The sequence below is a fragment of the Chelonoidis abingdonii genome, chromosome 2, assembly GCF_003597395.2.
Source record: "Chelonoidis abingdonii isolate Lonesome George chromosome 2, CheloAbing_2.0, whole genome shotgun sequence".
Lineage (NCBI taxonomy): Eukaryota > Metazoa > Chordata > Testudines > Testudinidae > Chelonoidis > Chelonoidis abingdonii.
The window spans coordinates 225,165,624-225,187,370 of NC_133770.1; the positions used below are offsets into that span (position 1 = coordinate 225,165,624).

General features: G+C 38.8%; 1 protein-coding gene across 5 annotated transcripts in view; it reads left to right on the forward strand.

The window, feature by feature from the left end:
- Positions 1 to 21,747, forward strand: part of MAPRE2 (microtubule associated protein RP/EB family member 2) — a 156,591-nt gene that overhangs the window by 71,719 nt on the left and 63,125 nt on the right. For all 5 annotated transcript variants that reach the window (XR_004377288.2, XR_004377287.2, XR_012655347.1 and 2 more), the window contains one exon: positions 17,091 to 17,218. Coding sequence is in view for 1 of the 5 variants with exons in the window: in XM_032806260.2 (XP_032662151.1) it covers positions 17,091 to 17,218 (128 nt within the window). In the remaining 4 variants the exon portion in view is untranslated. The remainder of the gene's footprint in view (positions 1 to 17,090; positions 17,219 to 21,747) is intronic.

Consider the following 21,747-nt stretch of genomic DNA (forward strand, 5'->3'; position numbering starts at 1 on the left):
TGATTTAAAAAATTCAGTTTTTTATCTTTTTAAACTCTAACCCTTAAAGAAATTCAATAAAGATCACAGCCACATCGTTAAATCTAAATGTCATGTGATGTATGTCATCTTATTGCACGTGGATTAATGTTGGGGGGAGGGAGAGGAGCCTGACTAGTTTACAGGCCTACAGAGTAACCTGTTTTGTCACATGACCTTGTAAGCAGATTGTTTGACAGTCCCAGGATTTAATAAATGCATACTGTAAATATGTAACTTAACTTACATACCAAGTGCGCCTATAGGTTACTGCATGTTGAGGTTTATTTGTTGCATGATGCATTTGTCTTCAACTAAATTGCTTGTTTGTTATTTACAATGTTTATGGTGGAGATTGAAATCACCAGGGTCACCATGTGTCACATGGGAATGTACTTTAGGACTTAACCTTAAAATATTCCATGAAGGAAGGCCAAACTCTATTAAACAGTACATCCACCTTTCTCTTAGCTTAAGGTGAACTAGGGCACAGCTTTGCTAGCCCTTTCAGATAAGAGGTGTGTCTGAATGGCTACTGGTAATTCTGTTCTTGGGTATTCAGTTGCATCAAGGCAATTGCACAATCTAAAAGAGGGATTGTCAGACAAACTACAGCTGGTTCTTTTTAGTTTGTGTGTTCACTTACATGGTCTAATAATTTTAAAACTGCAGGAGCTCCATCAGAGACCAATGTGGTAGGGGAAATGCGATATGGGGAAAAATATCATATCATAGTGATCAGTGATGAGCAACCTGTGGCCCATGCAGCTTCCCACAGGTCCCATTGGCCGGGAACGGCATTCCGTGACCCCTGGGAGCTGCTGCTGCTGCTGTGCCTGTAAACCGTCAATGTAAACAAACTGTCTCGTGGCCCACCAGCAGATTAGCTTGACAGGCCACAGGTTGCCCACCACTGATATTGATAGTTTCAGCCAGAGGGGGATTGATTAAATCAAGGCAATATAAAAAGTTTTATTTAAATCACCAAGTGGAAAGTCATGATTTAAATAACTGATTTTAATCAACTTTCCCGTTTCTACTTCAGTTTTCTAAAGAAAGTTGCATTCTCGTTGGTTGATGCAACCTTTAAAACATGTTGCTTTACAACTAAATAGAGCCTTTATACTAGATTTGGCACATCTTTTTGCTACCTAGAATGGTACACTGTAATTATATACATTTATTTAAGCAATTATGTACACCTCTACCCCGATATAACGTGACCCGATATAGCACGAATTTGGATATAACGTGGTAAAGCAGTGCTCTGGGGGGCAGGGCTGCATGCTCCAGCAGATCAAAGCAAGTTCTATATAATGCGGTAAGATTTTTTTGGCTCCTGAGGACAGTGTTATATCGGGGTAGAGGTGTAGCTTAGTATTTTCAGATTCTTAAATTGTACATTTTTAGTATGTTAGAAAATGATGAACAACATTGCTTGTTTACTAGATAATTAATTTTGGTCATGCTTTATGTCAAGCTGTGCTAGGATGTTAACTGGAATTTAAACACAAAAAACAGCATATAGCATTTATTTTTATTAAAGAAAACAAACCTTAGATGTTTTGGATATATAAACATTTCATATCAAAACATGTTTCACATTTACCGACTTTATTTGATTTCTTAAATAAATAGGGGGATTATCTGTAGTCAGTGAATTAAACTGATTATTTCAAGTCAGCCTGGAAAATTTTTCAAATATGCTCAAGTGAAAGTGACTGGAACTTAAGCTCCTACTTGCTTAAGTCTCTTGAAAATGTGAGAATCTCCTAAATTGCTTAGGTTGTCCTTCAAACTTTTAAAACTAGTTGATCTCATCCCCTCCTGTCTCGTTTTTATTCATAGACTGGAAGAGAGAGAAGTTTTTCCTGCTTTTTCAAATCCCAGTCAGTTTCCCAGTCAGTTTCTCAGATTTGAATGAAGAGTTTACTGCTGTTAATAGTTGATTTAGCATTTCAACAAACTCTAGTTCCAGGTGCTTATTTAGTGACTTCCACCAGTGGTGAAACATCATCAGCAAACACGTAGTGCTTGAATGGTTCACTTCCAGTCCTGAAATGTATTATGGTTGGCTTGACTGGTGGGTGATTATTAGATGCCCATTCTGTAGTAGTATCTTCTTCTTTAGCAGTTAGGCATCTATCGTCGTACTTTGGGTTGAGAATATTGGCAAGAAAATGAGGTGTAGTAACTGCTTGATCCGTCCGCTCTTTACTGCCTGGAATTTAGCTTTGGTGAGTATTTCCTCAGTGTCTCTTCAATTCTTTCCAAATTTCAACAGCAATCTTTCTGCATTTTTTTCAGTGCTATGGAAATAGGTTTCAGTATATTCAGCATATATTCCACATTAGTCCGATGCTGACTACTTTGGCTGCATTGATAGTTTCATCTGTTTTGTCATGAATTTCTTTGCAAATTGTCATCAAGATAGGCCAGTTCTTAATAAATAGCACAGAACAGTAAACCAATGAATTCCATTGTACATCTTGGGAGAGAATTAATTTCCTGCTCTCTTCAGTGAAGCTGAAGCAGCTGTAACAGAAGTATTTTGCAATTTAAACAACATTTTCCTTTATCCCTGGAGTTATGCTCGCATCTTTGGCTAAAAGATGCATCAAGTGAGAACTACACCCATATATTGCAAGTTTCGGGTTCTCTTCATTATCTTCTTCTAGATTTCTTCTCATCTTTGCTACATTTTGAGCATTGTCTGTAACAAAGCTATACACTTGATACTTTAGTATTTGTTTGCAATTTGTTATAGCTTTTACTGCTACTTCTCTTAAGCAGTCTGCTGTATGGGCATTTCCTGATGTATCAATTATTTCTGTAAGACAGAAACTCCATCTTCTGTTGTGACACAAGAATATATTCTGGATCAGTGTGTACATGCTCACCCATCAACACTCAGATTGATGGAAAATTCATTAATTTTTTTTTTCTGTGTTCAAGTTTCCTTCTCATATGCTGTATCCAGCAGCCTTCCAGCAATGTCTGCTCTGCCTGAAGGAGTGTATGCTGGTCCTAAGATTGAATTATATAATAGAAATGTTTTATTCTGAACTAGACGAAAGAATTTGTTGTATAAAGGAACCGAGCAGTCTTTTCATTTATGGAGTTTTGATGGAATTTGCTGGTCCTGATTATAAATTCATCCATAGTTTTACTGGATTATGAAGAAAGTCTTTTTTAATATAAGTAATTTTTTTGTCTGATGCAAAAAGTTTAATTACAGCACTGTTGGTGGTACCAGCAGAAGTCTCTGAAGTTGTAGACATTTCAGATGATGGACAGTCATAACCCCTTATGTCTAATGTGGACTCTGAAAGAAAATGAGGAAAAAAGTCACTCTCACTCACTGCATATTACTAAGTGCACTGCTTTAAAAAATGAGATTGTAAATGAAAGATTCCATCTACTGCAACTGCTTGTACCATTGTTTCAATGATATAACTTATTTTCTGAACTTAGTTTTATAGGGGAAATAATGAAGCATAAGGATTGTCTAAATCTAGTTAAACCTTTATTTCTAGCACCATACCAAACAGCTTGAAAAAGGAACGTTTTTAAATGTTGAAATTAATAAATGCTTAGTAAAACTTTACTTTTAAACAGGAAATCTTCACCTATATTTGATTATATTGAACAATTAAGAAATCGCTTCAGAAGTCCAACGATAGCAATAAAACATTGACATACTTCTACAACAAACTAACATACCAATTATATTTTGAACACAAACATTTTGAAATTCATAAGTAATGCACTCAAAACATAAATTTATGGTAATAATCTAAGTTAACATTTATTAGCATAATAAGACTTGGTAGGCAGTCCATACGAATGGTGCAAAAGTAAGTTTACTGATTAGTTGATATAGATTGTTCAGACTTATCCACATCATCATCTTCAAAGTCATTGCCTTCTGAGGAGCATTTTTCATAATGTTGTTTCATTTTGACAACCAGCCCTTGCAACTCTTTCTTGCAGTGTTTACATTTGACACGTGTTCCTCTTTTACTCGGAGGTACAGGAACTTCTTGAAAATACTCCCAAATAGGGTTTATTTTACAACTTTCAGCCAGAGCAGGGTTTGGGTTTTTTTGTCATGTTCCCTAATGTTGAAATAAACGTTAGCGACTGCACTCTGAAGAATGTTGTACGTACTTCCCACATTGTCCTGCTTAACACCAGTGTTACTCCTTGTTGCATACTCTGATCTTTCTCTCTTGTTACTTAACTCTCCTGCCCTACCCCTACCCTTACCACTAGAAAAACAAACAATAATCCAAGACTTCAGCTCATGTAACCCATGTGCCTTTTGCACTGCAACATTTTGTTTGTTTAGGGGCGGGGGCAGTTCAGAAACTAATTCTGTTTGTATCTGGCTGCGTTTATGTGCAAGGACAGAGCAAGGCCATTTAGTTGAAGTGCCCAGATCCGAAAGCAAGGGCTGGTTGTTACTGGGCAAATCAGTGTTTTTCCATGAACCGGAAATTAAGTTTCCATAGTGGGTGGAGTCATAAATATTCATAATTTGAGAGCTGAGCCAATCAGAGCTCAGCTAGGGAGAAGCTATAAAATAGGAGTATGAGACCATCCAGGTGGGCTCAGTGGATGACCCTGATGAGATACATGATGGTGTCTCCTGAAGTCAGAGGGGAGGTCCCAATGCCTGTGATGACTTTGCTGGTCTCTTGCATCCAGTAACACAACCCCTAGGGCCCCCAGAGGATCAAGCCCTTAATACAATACATGACCTATTATGCCGTATTTATAAAGCTTGAACTCAGAAATTAGGTCTTTTCCCCCTGAGTCTGTCTTTGTGTGCACAAGCATTTCAAAGTGCTTTAACAAAGAGATAAAGATTTTATCCCCATTTAACCAATGGAAAACCAGCCACTTTTCAAAATTGGCCTTTAATTATGAGTGCCTAAAACTTGAGATGCCTAAGGCCACGTTTTCAGAGATGCTGAGCACCTCCCAGTGTCTCTGGCTTTCACTGATGTTGGCGGTACATAGCCACTCTAAAAGGACTGGGACTTCACGGGCTTTCCCTCTGTTCTAACTTTAATTCTCACTCTGCTATTCCAGTTCAGAGACTGCCAATAGTGTTTAACTGCAAGGTAGTTTTCAGATGGACAAGATTCAGCTAGGTAGTAGGATAAAATCACCAAACTAATTTAATTTTTGACCTGTGCAGAATTTTCACCTGCATATTCAGAGCCCTGACCTACTTAACCACTTACTCAGTGTATGTGGGCTTCAAGATGAGGTATTGTAATACTGTATACTCATCCTCACTGAGGCCCTAAGCAGATTCCAAACTCCTCACATATTTGCCAACAGCTAACTATATATAGCTTGTTCAAGCAATAACTAAGCAGGAGTGACAAACAGAACAATTTGTGAAGATTCAATGAGAGTGTAAGCATCAAGGAGGAAGGGAAACTACCTGGAGAGGTACAAAGGGAATGACTAGAAGGAACAGGATGAAATTCACAAAAGTTGAGGCTAAATATTGGGAAGAACTTCCTAACAGTGCGATATATCAGATTATGGAATAGCCTCTCCAGGGAAATTGCTCGAGACATCTGAAACTAGGATGGACACTAGAAAGTGTCCTCATAAGGAACAATCTTTCATTGGCAGAGAGATGATCCTAGTAAATATTTTCTATTCTTAGTTTCTACTTATAAAGAACCAGGAGATGGTTTGTGCCTGACGAGGATCAAGAGTACTCCAATACAAAGTATTTCATAGCCACTCTTGGGTTATACTTAGAGGAGGCAGGAGCATGATCAACGAAGACAAATCTAATTTTAATTAGATAATCTTTAATTAACCTCTGATTGTAGTTTCACATGGTCTTCTAATATATTTGTTTAAATACATGAATGTTATTTAATTCCAACTATCCATCATTCTCTAATATACATCTCTACTCCACTATAAAGTGGTCGTGGGGAGCCAAAAATTCCTTCCACGTTACAGCTGAAACCCCATTATATCGGGGTAGTGTCGGCAGAGCTCCGGCAGTGATTTAGAGAGCTCTAGGCTCCAGCTGCTGTGGGGAGCCTCAGGCCCTTTAAATCTCCAGTGGAGCCTGCTACCACAGCCCCGGGGTAGGGGCAGCAGGGCTCCAGCAGTGGCTTAAAGGGCCCAGGGCTCCCTGCAGCAGCCAGAGCCCCAGGCCCTTTAAATCGCCGGTGAGACCCGGTGCTGCAGCCCCGGGGTAGCAGCAGCAGGGCTCCGGTGGTGATTTAAAGAGCTCCGGGCTCCCCGCAGCAGCCGGAGTCCCGGACCCTTTAAAGCACTGCCCGAGCCCCTCTGCCACAGCCCTGGGGTAGTGGCGGCAGGGCTCAGCAGTGATTTAAAGGTCCCAGGGCTCCCCACAGCAGCTGGAGCCCCAGGCCCTTTAAATCGCTGGCAAGCCTTGCTGCCACAGCCCCAGGGTAGCAGTGGCAGGGCTCCCCACAGCAGCCATGTTATATCAGGTCATGTTATAGCGGCGTAGAGGTGTACCTCTGGATTTTACTTACATGAATAATCTCTCAAATTATAGTCATGCCACCCAAAGCCAAATTAAAGCAATCCAGAGCCCCCACCTAAATGTTTTACCTCTGTACTGTGGCCCTGACACTTGGGGGACTGGTGGCAGGGGCTACCCACAGATCAACCATCTGCTTGGCAGGCTTCCAACACCACAGACACCTGAAAACTGGGGATTCCACAGAGTCCTCAGTTTCAGTCCCTGCCAACACCATCTCAGCAGAGCTATAATGGGATGGCAGCACAGAGCCCACACCATGTGTCTTCTGTTAGGTTTGTGTTTTCAAGCCTTCCCTCCCAAGAAATATATATAAATAAGAACTAGAAATATATATATGATTATGATTAAATGAAACCCTGGATTCTGACATAATATGACTGAGCGGAGGCCTTAATCTAGCTCTGATAACTCCTACTTTTGGTCTGTGCAACCTCAAATAGCTCAATATTAATAAAAAGTCATATCTGGGTTTAATATTTCAGTCATCTCACCTTTAGTTGTTTCCTTGCAAGACTAAACAGTCGCATCACTCTCGTCACATTTTTGTTGCGCTATGCCAGGGATTCCCAATGCGGTGCCTGCAGGCGCATCTAAATGCACCCGCGTCCTGGCCGGCAGTCGAGCACCCGCCGAAATTCTGCAGCGACGCCTCTCGATGACACCGCTTGTCAGCAGCAAGCGGCGTCATTGAGAAGCGTCACCATCGCCACAGTCCTTCGTTTGGCGCCCGCCAGATGAAAAGGTTGGGGACCACTGCCCTATGCTATACTCTCTCCACCTGCAGTGGGTGCACTTGGAAAGCTGATTCTGGTTAGAGAACATACTAGTAATATCTATATAAACTTAACAATTCATTCCCGTTGTAGAGATATTACTGGTTCTAACAATATTCTTCATTTCAAATGCACAGACTGTACAACTTCCAAATTATCTTCAGATAGGGTGGCCAAAACAGGACTCTACGCTCCCTTGTGGAATAAACTGCCCATTGTAAAAATTGTTTGCTCAATATCATTTGATTTATGTAATAAATAAATTCTTCTTTATACAGGCTAATATTCTCTTAGCCTACTTTGTTGCGGCTGCACAATGAATCAATTTTAATGTTGGGACCAGGATGGATAAAAATTAAAATTTTAAAAAGGTGGTGGTGTGTTTTAATTTAAGTCCTTGGATTTTAAAATGGGATTGTTTTTGATTATTTAAATTATAATAAATTCTTCTTTCTAAACATAAACATGTTTAAAATTAGAATTTAATATAAAATATGTTAAGGCCTAAACTCTTTACAATCTCTTAAAACATTTAGGTAAAAAAATAAATAGGCTGAATTCATGAGCCTCCATCAAAAACTGAGTCCCATACTGGTGAAAAGCATGATGTGTAACTGCTAATCATCCCTGCTTAGAACAGCAGATAATCTACTCATGGGTTGATCTGCTGTCTGCTGCATCTAACCCAGGAGTCTAATAAAGCAACAAAGTATTTATATCATGATACCTTTTGCCTTTTGTAAATTGCTCCACATATACAGTTGTATTGTCTTCGTAAGTGTGCCTAGCAGCTCTTTAAATAGCAGTTGAACAATTTTACCAAGACAATCTAAAATCCAAAGTCTCTCTTGGTGGGTTCAAGCTTATTTCATTGGGGATCAACCACAGATTAATAAATCTTCTCTTTCAAAGCATTGCAGTGACAGATGATCAGAACTCATCCTCAGTGTCCTTATCTAAATTTTATGTAGATTTTTAAAATTTTACAACTTAAATTTAACATAGAGAATGAGTAATGTACAGATGTATAATGTGAAAAGCCCTGGAATGAGGGGAATCAAGCCCCATTGCCAATGCCTAGCTCATTGAAAATTTGATAGATTTAATCTCGTCGTCCTGGAGGACAACATCGATGGAGCAATTCAAGCGTAACTTTTTGGAGCTGAAGAAGGCCTCAGCAGTAATATTTTAAATGAAGTCTGGCCAGTTTTGAAAGTGTTACCTCATTGACACTTAAAGCTTTGCCACATTAAATTCCTACCTTAAGGCCAGTTCAGAAATCCAACTGGGTATTGATCCAACCACCGTTGTAAGACCCCGTTTTTTATTGTATATTGTGAATTATTGGTTCCAAGCTGCTCAGATATATAAAAACATATACATCTCCTTAGACTTTTCTGTTCCTGTCTTAATGATGAGTCTCTTTGGTGCACTTCTGCCGTTCTCCTCATAAAATGTGTGAGCTCTAGTACAAAAAGATGCTTGGGTTCTCCAAAGCCCAATCATGTTTGTGAGCACGAGCTCTATTGCAGGTTACATCACACAACTAATCAGAGTATGGACACTATGGGGTTGGGGATCAATTATCGTAAAGTTGATGCTTGTCTCTAAAGATTAGGACCCACATCCATTCAGGGCAAACTGCCAATAGCTGTCTTCCAGTACCGTTACACGAGCCAAACTTAGCTGAAACTACATTCGTGAAGGTTAATATGCAAAGCTATCTATGCAGATCAAATGCAGACATGTTCAGTCCATGTTAGTTCCAAAGACATGACAACATATTCATAGATTCCAAGGCCAGAAAGGACCACTGCAATCATTTAGTCTGACCTCCTGGATGACATAGGCCATAGAACTCCCCCAAAATATCTACTTGTGAACTAGACCTTTAAAAAAAAAAATCCAACTTTGATTTAAAAATTGCCAATGATGGAGAATCCAGCACGACCCTTGGTAAATTGTTCCAGTGGTGAATACCAATGTTAAAAATGTACACTTTATTTCCAATCTGAATTTGCCTAGCTTCAACTTCTAACCATTGGATCTTGTTATACCATTGTCTGTTAACTGTTTACCTACAAGCAGTGCATATGTAAAGACATGAACACTAAGAAACAGCACAGTTTGTAGTTATGCATAAGCTGGGTCTGATACAGATTGGTCTGTACAGTTTACTGAATTGCAGTAAAATACTGTAGTGGTAAAAAATGACAGGAAAAGATATAGTGAAAGTAGCCAAAGAATGAAAAAATTTTGTCATTTATCTGTGGCAGAGGTGAGACTGGAAACGCAAAATATATAAAATTCAATTAAGCCATTGGACATGGCTTGTATTCTTTGAGGTGCCCTAAAGTGTTTTTAAGAACTTCATCGCTTGTGTGAAATTTGTAACTTAATTCTTTGCATTATTACAAATTAACTATATTTTCACAATTGGCTCAGTGAACAAACTTAAAGTAAAAAATATCTTACAAGCAATAGCAAAATAATATAATGAGGTACTATTTACTGGGTTACTCTAAAGGTTTTGGCTGCAAAGCCCCAGTGGTGTGTATTGACTGAACATTTTGGGGTGTGCTTTTGGGACCTGGAAAACTTGTCTGAATAAAGTGGTATGGCATTTTTCTATCTAGCAAACAGTTTGCTATTGTATAATGCTACACTTTGTGTAGTACAGTACAGTAACTCCCCTTTTAACATCGTCCCACTTCACGTTGTTTCAGTGTTACATCCCTGCTCAATTAGGGAACATGTTCGTTTAAAGTTGTGCAGTGCTCCTTTATAACGTCGTTTGGCTGCCTGCTTGTAAGATTCTGTGGCAGAGCAGCGACTTTACAAGGGAGCATTGCACAAGTTCTGCTTCTCCGCCTCCTCCCCCCCCCCCAGTGCTTCCCCCTCCCAGGGCTTCCCCGCTTCTGCCCCTCCCTTCCAGAAAGTCCTAAGCATGAAGTGCTGGGAGGGAGGGGAAGAGCAGGGAAGCCCCACATCTCCACTTCTCCCCCTCCCTCCCAGAAAATCCTAAGCACCACTAAACAGCTGTTTGGCAGCACTTAGGACTTTCTGGGAGGGAGGGGCAGGAGCTGGGAAGCGCTGTCTCTCTGATCCACCCTCTCCCTCCCAGAAAATCCTAATAGCTGTTTGGCGGCGCTCTAGGATTTTCTAGGAGGGAAGGGGAGAAGTGGAGATGGGGGCTTCTCCGCTCCTCCCCCTCCCTCCCAGCACTTCGCACTTAGGACTTTCTGGGAAGGAGGGGCAGAAGTGGGGAAGTGCTACATCTCCGCTCCTCCCACTCCCTCCCAGCATGTCCTAAGCACCACCAAATATCTGTTTGGCAGCGCTTAGGGTGCAGGGGCGGGGAGGGAGGGATGTGATGTGCTTCGGAGAGGAGGTGGAGTGGGAGTGGAAAGAGGTGGGCCTGGAGTGGAGTGGGAACAAGAAGAGGTGGGCCTGGAGCATTCCTGGCAAAATCCAAGCCTGTTCTCCAGGGAAGCTGCCGCTGCTGCTGCAAAGGTGCTTCCTGGCATCCTTGCCTGCAGCAGGCTGTGCCTGTGTGGGGTAAGCCAGGGGCACTTCCCAACCACAGTACAGTACAGTATATAATGTCTTTTGTCTGCCCCCCAAAAATTTCCTTGGAACCTAACCCCCGTGTTTACATTAAATTTTATGAGACAATTGGATTCGTTTAACACTGTTTCACTTAAAGTTGCATTTTTCAGGAACATAACTACAACGTTAAGTGAGGAGTTACTGTACTTAATTAAATATGGTCTCAACACAATCACTGAAATCCAAACACCTTAATTTTTTTCAGGGTCAGAACATCATAGCTTTGATACAAAAATTAACATGTTATTTCAAATCTGTTTGGTAACACTTGAGAGTACAATGCACAGAGATTGACTATCACCATTTTTAAAGGTTTGATGTATTGGCTAGGGTATGGAGAGAAGTATACCAAGTAAGAAGGGTGTTTTTGATCTTTGCAGCTTTTATGGTGATTGACTAAACTAGATAATTTGTAATACCTGCAACATAATTCATTTCAGTTACTGGTTCTGTGACCTATGAGAAAATTCTGGATTTTGGGGTTTTTTTTGTTGTTTTTTTGTTACAGTAGCTTTTGGTACAGGAATATGTTGTAGCTTGAAAATTGGGGGGTGTGCATCATATGTTGCCAGGATGTGCTGCAGCTTTTTGCACAAATTGTGTCCAGAAAGTGTTTTCAATACAGTGAACCCCAGGAGGAGTAATTGGCCTCTCTAATGATCAAAACTGAATATTGTATCTGTACATAATCTATGTTAAGACAGCAACAAAGGTCTAACCTTAAAACAGCCTCTTGCCCCACCCCCACCCCAATTCAGGATGACTTCAATAATTTTTCTCCCATAGAAAAATGGCCAATGTGAATCATAAGCTTCTGCTTTTTTCTGCTGCTTTGGGGTTTTTATTCTTTAGCAGAAGCTATTCATTTTAAATGGACTTCTCACACAGACCTGGCAGCCTCACTCATCTATATCTTGGCCTATTCATATCTTTTGCTTCAACAGCTTTGTTGTGAGAACTTTCCTTTTATTCAAAATGTGTATCTTGGGTACTGTCAGGGGAGAACTTCTGGAGAGATTTCCCTTGACATTATCAGAACAAGATTTTCCCATTTTAACAATTTTTTTTATCCATTTATCCACATATCTCTTTCTTCTAGTATCTATGAAAATCCTCTGTTTTTTGAAAAATGATTTTCATAAATTGAGTAAAATGGATAAACTAATTTGGAAGTACTCCTCACTTGTTTAATCGTTTATCTGGCTTCTACTACTGCTTTTGGCAGAAATAACTTCTGCTGCCAGCAATTGTTTGCTTATTATAAAAAAGTTGCTAAGTAAATGTTTCACATTCAAAAAGTTCTCCCCAGATATAACTGGATGATGATTTCTCTTATCAGTCATAATTATCTATAAGCATTTCCGGAGCACTTTTGTCATACCTTGTAATGTATGTTGTGCCACACACAAAATCTGGCATTGTTTTGGATCAGAGTATGTATTATCAAGGGATGCGCTAAACCAGTAAGACCCTGATCCATCAGATTATTGTAAGCATATGCATAACTTTAAGCACTTGGTTAATCCTGGTTCGTCTACTCTGGAATAAGATTCGTGACACAACTGTAGCTGGCATGGGTCAGCTGACTCGGGATTGGGTTGTAGGGCTAAAAATTGCAGTGTAGACATTTGGGTTTGGGCTGGAGCCTGAGCTCAGGACCCCATCCCGCCTTTTTCCAACCCTGCGTAGACATACCTGAAGAAGTCAGTGAGACTCTCAAGTGCTTAGTTACTCATATGCATAAGTGTCTTGCTGAAACAGGGCTTGGATGTATATAATGTGAAAACTGATAAATATTAATTAGCAATTACATGGATTTCAGTTTAAGGTTTTCATAATTGAAAAGTGACCTTTTTTTTTCCTAACTACAACATTTTCTAACTCTTCGCTGTTAGAGGTCTGTGAGCCGCAAATTTCTGCTCTGAACTTTTATGAAATATGGGGTGTGGAAGGCCCAAGATGGAGTTCCAGATCTAACTCCTGTCTCTAGTTGTTGCTGAACACTGATATTGTGGTTTGCCTAAAGGCTACAGTTAGATTGGGTCCCAGTGAACTGGGTCGTGACACATAATGAATGACAGTCTCTGTCCCAAAGAGCATACAGTTAAAAAGACAAACATAACAGGTTGAAAATGCAAATGAGTGGGCATGGGAAGGGTTGGTGAGTCACAGTAACAAACATTATAAAATCTGCAAGTTCTTAGTTGCTTGGTCAGTAGTTGTGAACACAGCTTTCTTCCTGCTTAGCCATTATGTTGCACTTTACTGAATGTATTTTAAATTTGGTTCAGACTCTCAAAAGACCTTAGCATGTTGGATACTGTGCTCTTCAGAAAATTTGGCCTGTGCTACATTAGTGGATTGTTTTTTCCTTTATAGTTGTTGATTTATAAGAAGATGGTCTGTGTGAGCATCCATACAGAAAATGAGCACCAATTTAGAACACACTTACTTTAAACGTGATCTTACAACTAAGCCTTTCCTTTGTTTATTTAAAAAACAAAAAATCTCCTCCATTGGAATAAACTCCAGGGTGGTGTACAAAGAATTTAGTGGTACATTGTAAACTATTTCAAAAGAAGATAATAAGGAAGGTTCAGGAATGCACTATAAACCATTGCAAATAAAAGGCTTTATCCTTGTGTTTGATTGAGTGGCAGTCCCTCTCCCTCATTGACTTCATGGGAAATTTCTATTTTAAAATGGGTCATATTTAAAAACTGGCATGATATGGCCAAAAATATACATCTAGATTTGTAAATATAAAATTGTCATCTCTTTAGCATTAACCTTAAAAAAAATTGTTTGACCCCTGATTGTAATAAAATATTTTATTACAATTGTACCAACATTATGCAAATAAGAATATTACAGAGCTACACCAGGGCATTCTTTTAAATTTCAGGTTGTTCATTTCCTTGCACATTTTCCTTATGTGGAGTTGTGCTTTCTGTGTAGTATAGCATGTAGCTCATGTTACCACTGTCACCGAAGATGAGCATTGTGGGTTTTTCTGCAGTATTAGCTTTTGGAAGAGTGCTAAGATGGGTTTATTACGTTCTTCCTTCTTGACAGATCTGTGTTTGTCTAATTGTATTTCTCATGGGCTAAATTTGCTCTCCCCAAACTGCTGGTAATTGGAAAAGCTAATCACATTTTAAAAAAAGAGTAGCTTAACGTATTAAATTATCACTGAAGATTTCTTTGGCTATTTGTTTTTAGAGTGAACAGGCCAACTGTATTCTTTAATACTAAAACCACAGTGATGAAAATCTTCTATTGATGTTTCTTAAATTCAAAAAGGAGAAAAGGAATCCCACATGTCTCAGGGCTGGCAAAAATTAAGTTCAAATTTCAGTAATGGACACAGATTTATGCCTACGCAACCTCTCATCAGTTCTGGCCTTGGGAGTTAAGTTTCTAACAGGCCATAATAGACTCATAGAACTCATAGAATATCAGGGTTGGAAGGGACCTCAGGAGGTCATCTAGTCCAACCCCCTGCTCAAAGCAGGACCAATCCTCAGATTCTTTGCCCCAGTTCCCCAAATGGCCCCCTCAAGGATTGAACTCACAATCCTGGGTTTAGCAGGCCAATGCTCAAACCACTGAGCTATCCCTCCCCCCTTTAAAAGTAAACAGGCATTCCTTTTTGCTAAATCCTTGTCAGTGCTCCTCAACTCAGTCCAGATGTTGAAAAATTGTTCCTGTTTTAATGTTTACCAAGTGAACAACCCTCAGCACCAGTGCAGTCAACACAATAATGGAACTACACAGGTTTCACTGAGAGCATAATCTGGCAAATTGAACTTTTACTATTAGAGAGAGAACTCAGCTTGACTATCAGATCCAAGGCTGAATTTCAGGACTGGCCGTTAAACTAGCAATTTGAGCATTTTCTATAAGGAATCACTGTGGCCTAAACAGTAGGTCCCCCGCAAACCATGTTAAGTACAACTTCCAGTTCTGAAAATGCTTCAGGTTTCCAGTAGTGTAGCAATTAATATAGCCAGCTCTTTCAGAAATGCACAAATGATTGAAATTGACTTTAAAAATGGAAAATAAACTGGAATTTTACAAATTTTACCCATGTCATCTTGAGCTGATTCATTCTCTCTTGGTAAAGGGTAACTTACAAGCCTTACTTAGAACAAGAATTCCTAGAACCACTCTTGTGATTAACAGGACAAACCATTTTACTCAGTAAACATCTTAAAGTATATTGAATATTAGACTTCAAATATAAGTACTTCCCAATTTACACGATCCTTGTGACTTATCACTTAAGTCAGGGTCCTTCCAACCCAGAATCTCTGTTATCTTTCCCAAACAGCATTCCCATTAGTACAATCTCCTCAAAGATATCTATCTAAATTGCCCTGACCATCTCTCACTATCCCCAGGAACTGTTAAAGATTATGCATTAGTTCCAGTCTAGTCCATCTTCTATTTCCTGGGCAACTCTGGCCTGGTCCTACTCTTCCCGAGACAGTTGTAGTTCATGGCTCAACTCATTATTGCTGTGGCTACTTTGGTAGCATTTTAGGCAAATCAAGCCAACATCAGTCCGTTGATCTCGGGTTTTCCACTAGATGTTACTATGTTTGATAGACTCCTGGGCACATTACAATACATTCACTTATCTGAAAGTGTGTTAAACCATGAATAATCTTTTAGGAAAGATGTGGAGCACTGCACAATTACAAATATGGGAAAATCTGTAGTAAAGTTCCAGAGTGTGTGGATATATATCAAGCTTTTCCAGTCCTCTTGTAGTCTGCGAGGAAGCCTGTGCACCCCATTTACAGACAGCTTCTCCGTTTGGATATCCATGGAAATATATATATTTGTCTACACTATTACATGGATTTTTGCTGATGGCAGGTTACTGCTGCTTAGAGATTTTTTTAATTTACTATCAGTTTTCTGTGACAGATCATTTTGATTTTTGCAGGATAACATACCATACATTGTATTTAGGCTTGGTTGTGACTCCTCCCATATTTCTCCAAACCATGCCCTCTTTCAGCAAATACTTCGAGTGACTATTGTGTAGGCATGTCAGCAGTGTATCAAATAGAAAGCGCAGAATTTGGAGGCAAACTTTATATTGAGTTGATATGTTTTTCAGCACGAAAGCAGCGATGGAAACATATTGCATTTAATTAAAAGAAATTTTATGCATGAATCAGAAAATAATTTGGCTCAGTCCCCTGTAGCTAACTGTATTGGGTCTGTAGAATTAACCAGAGTCAAAGTAGGAAAAGCTTATTTTCGTCAGTAAAGCAACCAGATTGAGCTCCAAATATGCTTGAGGAATATTTATCATACTGAATAAAAAGGTGTTAATTTTAGTCACCTTCATAAACAAAACCACACTTAAGCTTATAGCTTTTCTTTCTTTGCATGTTTTTTACAATTTTTTGTTTTCCATTACATTCCAGAGTATTCAGACTGTTTTATTTTACAATAGTTGTCCTGAGCCGATGTCATGTTCTTAACTATTATGATCTTTGTAGTTTAATATATTTATTAATCTGCAGCACCTGTAGAATATCATACATCTTCAAAGTGCTTTATGTATATTAACTAATCACAGCACCTAGATAAGGAAACTTCTAGCTGGAGAAACAGCTACAGAGATATTAAATGACTGCAGAGTCACACAGCAGTAAGTGGCAAACAGATCTAGAACCTCAGAGTTTCAGATCCTAGTCCTGTTCAAACTCCTTTAGACCATGCTTTGTCTGAATTACACTTCAGCTTTGCTCCTAATAGATGTACACTAAAAAGAATTGTCACCATCCTAACTGAATGCCATAAACTTTTGTATGATATTCTCTTCTTTAAAGTTTGCCCTTTGCCCTTCTGCTGTAGTTGGCATAGGAGACGACCTTTGGGAGATAACCCCTTGCCAAAGTGGGTTATAAAATTTATGTGGAGTTAGCCTCCTTTCTCCAGAACAGAGAAAAGGTGTGTTTAATACAGGCTCTTTCTTATAGACTGTGGAATTTTGTTTCCTTCTCTAGCACTGATTGAAATTACATGAAACTTGCTCTTTTTAAAATATTTGTTTATCAAATACGTTCATTCAAATGCCAAGCAGACTTATTTATTTAACTTTTATTTTCTAGTTGGGGAATGGCGGTCAACGTGTATTCTACCTCTATAACCCAAGAGACTATGAGCAGACATGACATCATTGCTTGGGTTAATGACATAGTAGCTTTAAACTACACAAAAGTCGAACAGCTTTGTTCAGGTAAGATAATATTTTAAAATACTGTATATTCATAAAAAAACTGTTGAATCTAAAAATCTGATTTCATGAAAATGTATATCTCTAATGCCGTCTGTGTCAGAGGATAGCTGTTTTGAGAGAAAACAGTCTGAAGAATATATCCAACCATGTGTTTTATGTAGCTGAGTTAAAAATAAGTTATGGAAGGATAAGGTTGTTTGAGGAAGCAAAATGAATGCAGAACACGAAGAGTCTAGATAAAGCTGCAGATAAATCATATTTATTACTAGATTTTAAGCAGCAAAGGAAAGGAATGCAATAGAGAATTTCTGTATTAAAAAGTATAGTACAATTACTGAAGAAAGTAACTTTCAAACATAGGTACAAAACTGGGAATTATATTATCTGAAAAGTGACAACCTTACTGAAAGCAACATTATACACTAATGGAATGGTGGGTACCCAGATGAATGAAATACTCTAAGAGTTATTCACTAGAGGTAAGTGTCCTGAAATCCTTGTTGGAGGGCACACAAAAAAATCACAGATAAGTGACGATGTGAAATGAAGTGAGACATAGTGAGTTTGAAGAAATCGTCATTTAACTGCTGCAAGATGTTCCTGAAGTGTGTCAGGCACATCTGCTTATTTCCTCTGCATATATGACAGACCCTTGCTGTAGGCAATGCAGTCAATGAGAACTAGGAATAGAGAAGATGTTTTGAGGAATTCCATGATTTAATAAAAGTGGAGGTTGCAAGCTGTCTGTAAAACAGCAGGTTCTGTAACTAGATGGCAGCTAGGAAAGTGGAAGTTATGGACAGTGAGCAGTGTCAGATTGCATCATGGCTTCTGTTTGTAGTTTTTCAAAATGAAAAGTGTTTCTGTGAAGGAGATCTATTCAGATCATTGCTCCAAACTCTTTACCTGGCATGCTGTGACTTCATATCTGCTAAGACAGTGCTTTGAGGGTGCAGTACAACTGAATCCATGTAACCACTTCATCAAAAATTAGATCCATTGACCAAGGTGAAATTTTATTGTAAGAATGATGATCCATCTTAGATATTTGATTTTTACTTACCACTTCTTGTGTAGATGTCCATTTCAGTCAGATTTTCATGAAAGATATGGTAAATCATGTCCTCCAAAATGCTAGCTTACTGGGTACTGGAACAAATTATTGAACAATTATTTTGTAAGTATCTAGAGAATAATAGGATTATAAGTAATAGCCAGTATGGATTTGTCAAGATCCTCTTACTGGCCCAATGGATGGGGGCAGAGAGGAGAAGGTCTAGGCTTGATATAGCTTGATTTTAGTAAGGCTTTGACAGAGTCCCACGTGACATTGTCAGAAGCAAAGTAAGGAAATGTGATGTAGATAAAATTACTATAAGATGCTGCATAATTGAGTGAAAGACCATACTTAAAGACAGCAAAGAATCCTGTGGCACCTTATAGACTAACAGACGTTTTGGAGCATGAGCTTTTGTGGGTGAATACCCACTTCATCAGATGCACCTTCGTCTGATACTTGACATACTTAAAGAGTAATTATCAAGGGTTCACTCTCAAACCAGGATGATATCTAATGGGGTCCTGCAGAGGTCTATCTTGGGTCATGAACTTGTCAATATTTTCCTTAATGACTTGGATGATGGAGTGGAGAGTATAGTTGTAAAATTTGCCAATGACACCAACCTGAGTGGCATTGCAAGCGCTTGGTAGGATGGTATTAGTCCAGCAATCAACAAGATAAAGTTCAGTGAAGACAAGTGTGAAGAACTACACATAAGGAAAAAAAATCAACCCCCCAACTACAAAATGGGGAATAACTGTGTAGGGAATGGTACCTTTGAAAAGAATCTTGATGTTACAGTGGATCACAAATTGAATGAATCAACAGTGTGATGCAGTTGTGAAAAAAGCTAATATAGATCTGGAGTGTATTGTTAGGAAGGTTGTGTGTGAGACATGGGAGGTAACTGTCCCACTCTTTTTGGCAGTGGTGAGGCCTTAGTTGGAGTATTATGTCCAGTTCTGGGAACCACGCTTTAAGAAAGATGTGGACATACTGGAGAGAATCCAGAGGGGGGGAGGGTGACAAAAGTAAAAGGTTAGAAAATATGACCTATGAGGAAAACCTTAAAAAACTAAGCATGTTTAGTCCTGAGAAAAGAAGATTGAGGAGGACCTGATAAATCTACAAATATGTTAAGGGCTGCTACAAAGAGGATGGTGATCAATTGCTCTTCATGTATACTGAAGGTAGGACAAGAAGTAATTGGCTTGATTTGTAGCAAGGGAGATTTAGGGTAGATATTAAGGAAACTTTCTAACTATAAGGCTAGTTAAGCTTCGTCATTGAAGGTTTTTAAGAACAAGTTATACAAATGCCTAACAAGGGTGGTCTAGGTATACATGGTTCTGCCTCAGGGCCAGGGGGTTAGGGGGGAGTGTAGACAAGATGACCTCTTGAGATTACAGCCCTACATTTCTGTGATTCTAAATTATCTGAATATAAGCTCCACAGAGTAGTCAAACAATTAAAAACTGATATGAAGGAACAACCTTGCAGAAATCTGTCTACTTTCCATACATAAGCAAATTTCACTACAGGACTTGTGAAAGTTGTGTTGCTACAGTGCAGGTCAATGTAACTAATATAGTTGCAAACATAAGATGAGTAGGTAAAAATATCGCATCATAGCATGTTATTTTTGCTGAACCGAGATATTCTTGGGTTGGTTTTTTTTGTGAGTGTATAGTTGAAGCAAAAACACTACATCTAGCTGGTGTTTTAATTAGGTTTCATACATTTGTCTGAATATTGCTTTTGGCAAATTGTTTCAAAGTATTAGCATCTAAACATATAATTTGACACAACAAGGTACATAAGGATAGACACCTGATTCCAAAACTTCCAGCGTTTATCACTGTTTAAGACAGGAAATATAATGGACAGGATGAGCTATTGATTTGTTCCTGTATGGCCATTCAGATGCTTCTGAAATGTCTGCAGTTAAGCTTCAGAGCTAACACCCCATCATCTTGAATGTTTGCAGATTTAAATAAAAGCTTTCATGATATAATTCCATAACCAAAAATAAAAATAGTTGATAATTTAGAATGGAAGAAAATTTAAATGTGGAGAATGCAGTGAAAGTTAGAGATCTTAAATCTCTAAATCTGGATTGTCCATAGTTGTCAGGAAAAATGTCATGAATTCATTATCCTCTTTTATTACCCATGCGAAGTTCTCATAGGAACTCTTTCTGTGTCTTCAGGGAAGGATTTTAGGGTATACCACGGGGGGGAACTGAAACAAGGCTGCTTTATCAGAGTTCTCATCCCCACCTTTTCTGTACTTAGTATTAAATGAAATCTAGGATTGTATTAACTTGCAGATTCTGTCTTTGTATATTTTTTCCATTCTCCATGTTATTTTTATATTCAAATATTAATAGACCAAATTGCTTTACATTTATTTACCAATTCAGTTTGAGATTTTAGCTTTATATTTTTTTCCAGAGGTGTTCTTATTCTACTGCCTAAATGCTCATGTAAGAATCCAATCAAGGATTCAATCTTGCATTTTTTGGTGTGAGAGAGTTCCAAGTTTCTACAGTCCAAAAAGATCTCAATGTCTGAAATATTGACACCGATTCAAGTTCTCGCAAACAATTCTCATAATGTGGACTACAGCAGTCTGATGGACCACTTCCCTTGCCATTTGTGATTGCACAGACCCGTCTCCCTCCCCCGTCCTCCGCCTGTGTTATTAAAGAAAACCCCTGTGGCAGCTACAGTGTTTGTTTACATGGCAAAGTAATATTAAGGAAGCACTTGTATTTTTTTAGTTGTCTTTTAATGCAGTTTAGCAGATGAAAGGAAGGAGGCAAGCTAGCACCCTGTGACCAGCGAGCTGTTTGTGGACCACCAGCAAGGGCTGCACGGACCACAGTTTGAGAATGGCTGATCTAATTCATTCATTCTAACATTCTTTTGGCCATCGTTCCTTAATGCATTTGCAACCTTCATGCAGCTTAGCGTTAGTTTCCATAAAATATGAGCATTTCTGGAAGACTTCAAAGGGAAGGAGGATATGGGAAACTTTGTAACACTTGGAAGCATTTCACAGTATTATAGTGAGCTACAGAGTGACTAACATAACTCGATTTTATCGCCTAATATAAAACTGTATGGGCATTTTGCTTCCTTTAAAATAAAATAAAAGCATTAAGATTTGTCATGCAGTCTTATGCATTTTCAATTTGTGCTCATTTTTGGCAACAAGAAGCAATTCAAATGCCAGAAAAAGCTGGGGTCAAATTAAAAATAAAAGAAAAAAAAAAAGGAAAAATCATCTACTGTTTGAGTGGAAAACACTAAGGCCTCATTTTGTAGAATGATGAACATCCTTGGCTCCCACTGATGCCAGCTGAAATAATGGCACTCAGGTTCTGCATACACTGGAGTAAAACACATGCTTCAGAAACAGTTTTAAACATTTTGAGTGTAAAGGAAAACAATAGAATGACACTGTG